The following is an 11,228-nucleotide window of genomic DNA, read 5'->3' as shown; positions in this document are numbered from 1 at the left end:
CTCTGGCGGAGCAGGGGTTAATTGCTGGCTGCTCTGTAACATCACAGCCTTTGGCACAGCAGGGGTTAATTGGCTGTTGTGTAACATTATGGCCTCCGGCAGAGCAGGGGTTAATTACTGGCTGCTCTGTAACATTACAGCCTCTGGCGGAGCAGGGGTTAAATGCTGGCTGCTCTAACATTACAGCCTCTGGCAGAGCAGGGGTTAATTGCTGGCTGCTGTGTAACATTACAGCCTCTGGCGGAGCAGTGGTTAATTGCTGGCTGCTCTGTAACATTACAGCCTCTGGCAGAGCAGGGGTTAATTGCTGGCTGCGTGTGACAACATGACGAGTGAGGCCTGTCTCCATAGTCACCATGTAAACACGAGCAGCCGGCAGCATCTCCCAGTCCCTCTGTACAGGGCCACGGCACAGGTCAGTGTGATTGCAGGTGACTGCTTCCAATGCCAGGCTTTGTATGACTGTAGGGGGGATGGAGCAAGCCCTGGAGAGAGTGTCTGTCATTCGGTGCTAGATAAATTACACATCTCCTAGGCTTGGTACATTTACCCTTTGGTGCTACGGTTCTACCGGCCTACACCGCTGCTTCCAATAATAGGCGCTCTGCATATAGCATGGTGCTATTCTCTACACGCTAATATTACTGCTACACGCTAATATTACTGCTACACGCTAATATTACTGCTACACGCTATTACCACTGCTACACGCTATTATTACTGCTACACGCTATTATTACTGCTACACGCTATTATTACTGCTACACGCTATTACCACTGCTACACGCTATTATTACTGCTACACTCTATTTTTACTGCTACACGCTATTATTACTGCTACACGCTATTATTACTGCTACACGCTGATACCACAGCTACACGCTATTATTACTGCTACACGCTATTATTACTGCTACACGCTATTATTACTGCTACACGCTATTATTACTGCTACACGCTGATACCACAGCTACACGCTATTATTACTGTTACACGCTATTATTACTGCTACGCGCTATTATTACTGTTACGCGCTATTATTACTGCTACACGCTATTATTACTGCTACACGCTATTATTACTGCTACACGCTGATACCACTGCTACGCGCTATTATTACTGCTACACGCTATTATTACTGCTACACGCTATTATTACTGCTACACGCTATTATTACTGCTACATGCTATTATTACTGCTACACGCTATTATAACTGCTACACGCTGATACCACTGCTACACGCTATTATTACTGCTACACGCTGATACCACTGCTACACGCTATTATTACTGCTACACGCTATTATTACTGCTACACTCTATTATTACTGCTACACGCTATTATTACTGCTACACTCTATTATTACCGCTACACGCTATTATTACTGCTACACTCTATTATTACTGCTACACGCTATTATTACTGCTACACGCTTTTATTACTGCTACACTTTATTATTACTGCTACGCGCTATTATTACTGCTACGCGCTATTATTACTGCTACACTCTATTATTACTGCTACACGCTATTATTACTGCTACACTCTATTATTACTGCTACAAGCTATTATTACTGCTACACTCTATTATTACTGCTACACACTATTATTACTGCTACACGCTGGTATTACTGCTACACGCTATTATTACTGCTACACGCTGATACCACTGCTACACGCTATTATTACTGCTACGTGCTATTATTACTGCTACACGCTGATACCACTGCTACGCGCTATTATTACTGCTACGCGCTATTATTACTGCTACGCGCTATTATTACTGCTACACACTATTATTACTGCTACACGCTGACATACTCTTAAAACAGAGTAGAATATCTCAAAACCAGCAAATTACAGGATCCGATGCAGCATGGGGTTACTGGGGGAAGATCATGTCAAACAAATCTTATGTAGGGTACACACCAGGACGACCTGCTCACGATGCACATCGTGAGCGGGTCGTCAGTGTCTCGTCCGACCCGCTCACGATGACGCGGGAGGGCACGACCCGCTCACGATGTGCACCGTGAGCGGGTCCGATCCGATGGCGACCCGCACCCGGTTGTATGGTCGTCATTGAGATCCTACCTGCAGCAGGTAGGATCTCAATAACGACCGACCGACCCGCGGGACCGCGCATCGGATCGGAATCGCTCCACACCAGCTCAGAAAAGGGCCCAATCAGCACACAATCTGCATCCAATTGATCGGAATCGGATCTAGATTGTGCTGATCGGGCCCTAGTCGTCCTGGTGTGTACCCAGCATTACTGACTTTAGTCACCCAGTCAAAAAAGTAATAGATGAAGGTGGGGCTGTAGATGTTGTCCTAAGTCGGCCCCGACTTCCCCTGAGCTCTCCCAGCAGCTCCCCGGGAGAGATTGATAAGATTTGGCACTTTGTGCCATTTTTTACATGTGATAAATCGTCTCGATTTATCACATGTAAACCCGAGGAGCAGCGGGAGAGCAGGGTCTGGGGGGAGGGGGGCTGTAGGAAAGGGTCCGTGGCAGGGGGCGAGGACCGGAGAGTCAGCAGCGGTGAGAGCATAGAAAAAAAATCCTGAGCGACTGGACTGAGCAGACGCCATTGTACAGAGCTCCGGGACAAAAACCAAGAAAAAGCCCGATTAACAGCGGGGAAAGTCCCACAGAAGGAGCACCTGTAGCCAGTCCGGCAGAGGAGAGACGGAGAAGCAGTCCGTCACCCGCCACAGCCGCGCCGGAGCTCAGAGACGCGAGCGCAGGACCGCGGCCTACGCAGAAGACGGAGCCGCGGCCTCGAGTACAGAGGCGCCGGAGACGCCGCCCGTCACGACGCGCGCCCCGGACAGGAGGGGGACATACAGACACCTCCCCAGCCCCACGAGAGGTGAGCGGACAGGAGGGGGGACCCAGGCACAGCCGCGCCAGAGCCCCGACAAGTGAGCGCTGAGCCGCGGCCTCCACACAGGCCGAGACCGCGGCCTCAAGTTTGGAGGTGGCCGGGAACGCCGGTGACGTCACAGGCCACGCTACACGGCAGTAAGGAACCAGGGCACCCTGATACCGCCACAACACCCCCCATAACAAGGTGAGCAGCCAGGGAGGAGAGGCTGCAGAAGCCAGCCCTAGAGCCAGAGACCAGACAGCAGCCAGGGCACGGGGAAGAGGGCAGGGACTGTGCCCAAACCCAGAAGAAGCCTGCACAATACACAGGGCAAAGATCTGGAAAGGGCACATTGGGGGTTATATATACACACACAATGAAGTGACAAAACCCTCCTGCTGAAACATAGACAGAGGGGCCTGATTCAGCTCGCCATAATAAAAGGCTATAAGACCATCTGCAGCAGCTGTATTACTCCCTCTCTTTGCCCCCCTCCACCCCACTTCACTCCATTTCACCCTACCTCATCTCATCTTATCCAAAAGCATACCAGTTGGACCCATCCCATTCCAAATTGACTTCTGAACTCTAAACTCTGAACTCCAAACTCTGAACCCTGAATTCTAAACCCTGAACTCCAAATCTCGAACTTAGGACTCAGACCTGAATTAGAGCTGACATAATACAAAACTCTGCTACTATAGTGCAGTGTAAAGGATCACCCACATTGCTTACTGCCGCTGGCCGGAGGAGCTGCAGGGAATCCTAATACCTAGCACTAAGATATAGCCAGCACACACGCATTGTTGATGCTCACCACCATGGATAAATTTGTGGCCAAACCGCAAAGGGCGCAAAAGAGCAGTCAACAGAGTAAGGGACGAGGAAAGGTGGCAGCCCCTAGATCCACCCCAAACTCTCCTATGTCAGCACAAGAGGAAGACCCAGATACAGACCATAACCCAGCCTTGCTGACGCAAATGTCGACTCAAGACATCACAACCATTCTGGCAACACTCTTAGACCAAAAACTGGCCCCAATCAAAGAATCGATTGACTCTACCCTAACCCAACTGACGCAACATACCCAGAGGCTGTCAGAAGCAGAGCAGAGAATCTCGGACCTAGAGGATGAGCTAGAGAAATCGAAAGCAACGATAACCCAACAGGAGAAGCTGGTAACCACCATCCATGACAAACTCGAAGATCTGGAGAACAGAAACAGAAGAAACAACGTGCGCATCATAGGTCTGCCAGAATCGGTAAAGAATTCAGAACTTATGCAGCTGGTGGCAGAGTGGCTACCCAGCGAACTGGGCCTCACCACACAGGGAGTCCCCCTAATGATAGAGAGAGTCCATCGTATAGGGCCAGACAGACAGACCAATAGAGACAGACCAAGACCGGTCATAATGCGCATACTCAATTATGCAGACAAAGTCCGACTCTTAGACGCATACAGGAAATGCAAGGGTTTGCACTATCAAGGAGCCAAATTGCTGTTGTTCCAGGACTTTTCTTTTCTAGTTGCAGCACAAAGAAGAGAATTTGCACCGGCTTGCAAGCAGCTATTCGAAATGGGCCGCAAATTCGCGCTACTCTACCCGGCAAGGCTTCGAGTAACACATGAGGGTCGCTCCTACTTTCTAGACACCCCACAGGCAGCAAAAAACTTCATAGACTCTCTCAAAGACGAATCTGCCTCCCACATGTCAGACGCAGACTGACACTTTAAGATAGAAAAGGACTGTCGTCACCATATCCTTTTATGTGATACGTATGTTCAGGTTATTGTCTAGAATAAGTCATCATATGTTTCAATTACTTTTAAACTACAGTTTTTTGTTATGTAGTAATATGTTATACGCGGTGGGCCTGGCACAATCATGTGCGGGCACGCGACTGCAGAGTTCAGAGTTATGTTACTATAAGCGGCGACATATAGGGTCGCAGTATAGGTTCCGAAAAATACTCAAAAAAGTTTGTTCACTATTTCATTGTATTGTGTATGAGAAATATTATAACCCCATAGGCACAATAGGTCATTGTACAATTACCATCAGGTCCTCCAGTCCGCTCGCTGGGACGGATGGGACGGCCAAAAATAGAAATAGCTACAGAATGGTTAAACCTAAAACAGGTATAGGATAGAAACAAATGCTACAACAGATAGTATCACTAGAGTGCAGCGATCATTAAAGTTTGTATCGTGGAACGTAGAAGGGCTCAACACCCCAATCAAAAGGCGTAAGATTATGACCCACTTGAAGAGACTTAAGCCAGACATAGTGTTTCTTCAAGAGACCCACTGGAACATAGAAGATGCTAATGTTTTGAGAGACACCTGGGTGGGGGAATTCAAAGCCGCATCATACACCTCGAAGCGTAGAGGGGTGGTTACATTGTTCCGTAAACACCTCCCATATACCATAAAAGATGTGTGGGCAGACCCAGAAGGGCACTTTATCTTCATAAAGATAACAATGTTTGGCTTGATATACACTTTAATTAATGTATATGCCCCTGTCAGTCAACACAAATTATTCTACACATCGATCTACTCCAAGCTAGTACAGTGGGCAGAGGGAGAACTGATTATGGGAGGAGATTTTAATTGTGTACAGTCCCTGGGCCTAGATAGGTCCACGGGAACGGGAGGGGATGCGGGGAGAGATGATGCCGCCCATACCAATATACTAACCAATAATCTCAACCTATGTGACCCGTGGAGATGTCGATACCCAGTGTCTAGAGAATACTCATTCTACTCACACCCACATCACTCCTCCTCCAGAATAGACTACTGGCTATTGTCTAAACCATTACTACATAGGGTTGTTGATGCTGGGATCAATCTCATAACGTTGTCTGATCATGCCCCAGTGTGGTTCACACTGTCTCTCACAGATCCGATAACAACCACATATAACTGGAGGTTCCCCTCCTACCTGGTTAATTCCTCCGATTTCCACACACACCTGAAACATGCAATCACCATGTATCAGAAAGACAATACGGAGCATGAAAAAGATATCAACTTGTTTTGGGCAGCGGCTAAGCCGGTGATCAGGGGCCAAATTATAGAGTATGTGGCCAGGAAGCGTAAAAAACTGAGAAGCGCCATAGAAGTATGTAGTACCAAGCTGTCGGAAACCTATAATGCTATGCTATTAAATGACACAGAAGAGAATCAGGTATCATATCGAACGGCCAAACAAGCTTACGATGCCCTATGTACCGAAAGAGCACAGTTTACACATAATGCACAACGAAATAGATATTTCCGAGGCTGCAATAAGGCAGGGAAACTATTAGCAAACCTAATCCGCACACATACAACCCCATCCCAGATTTTACAAATACAGTCCCCCAGGGGACCTCTCGTAGACAACCCACAGGAAATACTAGACACCTTCCAGGACTTTTATAAACAGCTGTACTCAGCACCACCTGACAACCATACAGAAGGACTGGACTTCCTTAGATTGGCCGAATCACCTACACTCACCCCAGAGGAAAGGGAATCTTTGATGTCCCCTGTCACAGAATTAGAAATGTCACCCCTCATCAAATCCTTGATAAAAGGCAAATCCCCGGGTCCCGATGGATTAGGGGCTGAGTTCTACCAAATGGCCCACGATCAGATACTAACACACATCACTTCCCTTTTTAACTCCATGCTATTAGGCAACCCTCCACCAGACAGATTCACAGAAGCTAGGATTGTAGTGTTCCCCAAACCGGGGAAAGACCCCCTAAAGGTGCAATCATACAGACCCATATCCCTGCTTAATCAAGACCTCAAACTTTTCACCAAGCTGCTAGCCCAGAGATTACAACCTATACTGTCAAGGATTCTCCACCCGGCCCAAAACGGGTTTGTGAGAGGGCGAACTTCCGTACATAATGTAAGAACACTAATTGCCGCCATGCATAAGTCGAACCAACTCTCATCCAAAGACACTATTATAGTCAGCTGTGATGCCGACAAGGCGTTCGATAGGGTTTCCTGGCCACATATTCTAAGAGTCCTACAAGCTCAACAGTTTGGGGAGGGATTCATGAACGTATTCCGTATGCTATACGCAGGCCCCACAGCACACATAATGGTAAATGGCCTCAATTCTACAAACTTTACACTATCAAGGGGAACACGCCAAGGCTGCCCGCTCTCACCGCTATTTTTCAACTTAGCCCTAGACCCACTAATTAGAGTCTTCATGAAAGACGAGACTTGGAAGGGGATTCAAATCGGGGGGTTGGACATAAAGGTGTCAGCATTTGCTGATGACTTACTACTGTACATAAGTAACCCAAAAGAGGCCATACCGAACTTACAACAGATCATGACAGACTTCCACAGGGTGTCTGGATTCCTAGTCAATTTTGACAAAACAGAGGCCCTAGCATTGTGTCCTGAAGCTATGCAGGGGTGGCCATACGAATTCCCATTTCGATGGGCGCAGGAATGTTTGACATACCTAGGTCTGAAATTTCCCAGACAGGTATCGGACATATACTCCACCAACTACTCACACTCCATCACCCAATTAAAAACAGATTTTGCAAGGTGGCAACACCTACCCCTCTCGTACCTGGGACGATGCCAACTATACAGAATGGTTTCGTTTCCTCGCCTCCTGTACCCGGTCCAGATGCTGCCTTACCTTATAAATAAACAGGATATCATGCAAATCAATAGAGCACTCACTAAATTTATATGGGCAGGCAAACGCCCGAGAATTGCACTATTCAAACTACAGCAGCCCCTGTCTCTTGGAGGTATTAACCTCCCTAATATTCAGGACTATGCACTAGCATCCAACGTGAGATATGCTCTGGACTGGATACAGGGGACCAACCACTTTGTGGATTGGACGACAGACCAAGCATCCCTACCCAACTCCACACTAGTGGCACACCTACACTCCCCAATAGGAACTGTAGAAACGATCACAAAAACTAACCCCTTACTATATACGCCATACATAGCTTGGCGATCATGGAGACAACGATCTAAACTATGCGCCACTCGGACCCTGTTCTCAACCCTAACTGGTAATAAAGATTTTCAAGAGGGCACCCCAGATCAGATATATGAAAGATGGCGCAATCAGGGCCTCCACATGGTATACCAATTTCTCAGCTCAGATCATACCACCATACTTACGCTATCAAATTTAAAAGAAAAGTTCCCAAACATACACATCCCAATATTCGCATACTTCCAAGTCAGAAGTTATATCACCAAACTACTACCTACCCTACCAAAGGCCGAACTCACTAACACCCTCAACAACTTAATAATTACAAGCGAGGGAAGGTCAATTTCGACATCAGTACTATATGAATTCATCAGGAAGAAAATAGATCTAACCACTAATACTACGGGCCTCTCCAAATGGCAGGACACATCGGCAGGACTGAATACCCTAGATGTAATAAGACTCACGGTCAAACTAAACAAGCAAATGGTGTCAGCATCGTACGCAGAAATGCAATACAAAATTCTACACAGGGCCTATTTCACCCCAAAACTCAGACACATTACGGGAGTAGCGGATAATTCAAATTGCTTTAAATGCTCCTCACCGGATGCAGAAATCACACACTGCCTTTGGTCCTGCACAGTAGTACAGACATTTTGGGCCAAGATACAGGCATACATTACTGACACACTACACATCACATTCACGATAAGTTTGAACTGGGCGCTATGGAACTACTACCCTCCCTCACTAAACCCAAAACTTGCACAGGGCACAAAATTGTTGCTAGCTAGAATAGCGACTGCGGCAAAAAAAACCATACTCTCCAGGTGGATACACCCAGAAGACATACCTTTATCGTTATGTATGCCTAGATTGATTTATATGTACCAGATGGACTGGGTTGAATGTATGGGAGATGTTGAGACCAGGTCGGAGAAATTTTTTGATGTATGGCTACCTTATGTGGTAACACTATCAGCAAGCGAAAGGGATACTATAAGGAAAATTGTTAATTTATCCACTTGGTATAACATGGCTGCTTTAGCGGCGGGCAAACCACCCTTCTAGGATAAGGCTTTGGCTAAACGAGTACGCCCACAACGCACTCAAGAAGATGCACTCTAGAGGATCCTATATCTGTGTTCACTCATGATATGCTACTGTACAATGTACCTATGCCGATGAAATTGTATGAACAACCACAATGCAATGTATGTTATTTATTTCTGTTCAATTGTGAATAAAAATATTTAAAAAAAAAAAAAAAAAAGAAAAAAAATCCTATTCAAAAACTGGGCGGCCGCTGATTGGCTGAGCTCTCAGCCAATCAGCGGCCGCCCAGTCTTTTGAATAGTATTTTTTCTATTCTCCCACTCGCCGCAGGGTCCAGTGTAGCGACGAGCGGCAGTATACACTGCTGGGCTGCTGGTGGGGTGCGCTGCTAGAAGGGCAGAGGCAGGGTGCTGGGGACAGTGACAGTAACGGAGAGCCGGGCAGGGGTAGCCGGGAGCTGTCAGTGGCAGTGCTGAGAGAAAAAAAGCCCATACAATGAATGGGCAGCCTGTGATTGGCTGAGCGCTCTCTCAGCCAATTGCTGACTGGCTAAGAGAGCGCTCAGCCAATCACAGGTTGCCCATTCATTGTATGGGCTTTTCTTTTCCAGCACTGACAGCTCCCGGCACCCTGCCATCAATAGTAGTAAAATATTACTTGGATAACCATCGATTGTTGTAGCTATCGATGGTCATCCATTATATCTGACTGAATAGGCCGTGGGTCAATCAGAACTCAGTGGCAGGACTTCCGGGTGTGGGGGGCGGAGCTATGCTCCGTGTCCCGGCACCTTAAAAAATGTTGAAACTTGATCGGTTCTCCTTTGCCATCGATGTAGGGAAACCATCTGGTCCTCCCACGTCAATGGCAAAAGTATTCAACATCGGTCATAAACCATCGATGATTTGAAATTATTGATTGTCGATGGGCATCCCTAGAACTGGAGGAGGGTGGGGGACAGTATGCAGCTCCCGGCAGTGGGTGAGCGTCTCCTCCCACTGGGAGGGAGTGAGGGTGCATGAGAGCAGGAGGCTGTATAATAGTGGTATGTGGGCAAGACACTGATAAAAGTTGTGCCGCCCCTAGGTGGGAAATCCGGCCTTGGCTGGCGCGCTGCAGGTTCCCCCACTGCCAGAAGTGTCCCCACGGTCCTCTGCACCAGCGCCACAACTTTTATCAGTGTCTTGCCCACATACCACTATTATACAGCCTCCTGCTCTCATGCACGCTCACTCCCTCCCAGTGGGAGGAGACGCTCACCCACTGCCGGGAGCTGCATACTGTCATGCTTGTGGCAGTACAGCATCCCCCATTGTCACGGGGGTCTGTGAAATGTGAAATGTTCCAGCGGGGCTCTGCTGTTGGGGAGGGGGGAATGCGGAAGGGTGGTGGCACGGGGGTCCACGTATTGTGGGAGGGGGGCCTGAATCGCAATAAGGGGGGTTCCGCAAATTGCGGGAGGGGGGTTGTGGGGGTCCGTGAATCGCGCGGGTGGGGGGGGGGGGGGTCACGGGGGTCTGTGAATTGCAGGGGTGCAGTGAATCATGGGAGGGGTGCCGTGAATCGCGGGAAGGGGGACTGCGAATTGCGGGATGGGTGTTGTGGGGGACCGTGAATAACGGGAGGGGGGTTCGCGGGGGGCCGTGAATCGTGGGAGGGGGGGTACGTGAATCGCAGGAGGGGGGGTCGTGGGGGTCCGTGAATTGCTGGAGGTGGGGGCGGGGGGGGGGGCGCGAATCGCGGGAGGGGGGGTCCGGGGGGGGTGCCGCTCATCTTCACCATGGTGGATGCTATAATCACTGCTACACACTTACTACTGTTACAAACTGCTACATACTATTACACTGCTACACACTACTATAATTGCTAATCACTGCTACAAGCCATTGCATGCTATAAACCACTGATACATGTTACACACATCAGAACACACATACAGTATTGGTGTAATTCTTGTCTTGTGCTTTTGAGTATTTTTGCACTCTCCATCCGCTCGCTCCCAAGCCCCATGCAGGTGTGCAACACGGATGATGTGACTTTCTCTGACACAGGTGATGCCCATAACGCCCGGTCATGTCCTTGTATACTGGATTAACTTGCAGCTGTTGTGTGGGGCCTAGAAATGGAAGATACCCAGCGGGACCGCTCTGCTGGAACAGACCCAGGTATAAATGTCTCGGCCCTGCTTCTGACTATATGATAATAGCACATACAACAATTTCTGGGTCCTCCAAATGGCACTACAAGAACCAGCTCTCTCTTCCATTTTGTTTTTAAATACATTTTGCTTGCATATGACTGCCCTTGCAG

At 48.1% G+C, this 11,228-nt stretch overlaps 1 protein-coding gene across 2 annotated transcripts in view; it reads left to right on the top strand.

The window, feature by feature from the left end:
- Window positions 1–344: 344 nt before the first annotated feature.
- FLACC1 (flagellum associated containing coiled-coil domains 1) overlaps window positions 345–11,228 on the top strand; it is a 53,381-nt gene continuing 42,497 nt past the window's right edge. The window contains exons 1-2 of one of the 2 annotated variants that reach the window (XM_083154157.1): window positions 354–415; window positions 10,970–11,083. In XM_083154157.1, the coding sequence (XP_083010283.1) occupies window positions 10,992–11,083 (92 nt within the window). In that variant the 5' untranslated portion in view covers window positions 354–415; window positions 10,970–10,991. Of the gene's footprint in view, window positions 416–10,969; window positions 11,084–11,228 lie in introns of both variants that reach the window. The other variant, XM_083154158.1, reaches the window with a different exon arrangement.

Source organism: Crinia signifera, chromosome 7 (genome assembly GCF_055691185.1).
Source record: "Crinia signifera chromosome 7, ASM5569118v1, whole genome shotgun sequence".
Classification (NCBI taxonomy): domain Eukaryota; kingdom Metazoa; phylum Chordata; class Amphibia; order Anura; family Myobatrachidae; genus Crinia; species Crinia signifera.
This window is presented reverse-complemented; position numbering and strand designations above follow the sequence as displayed.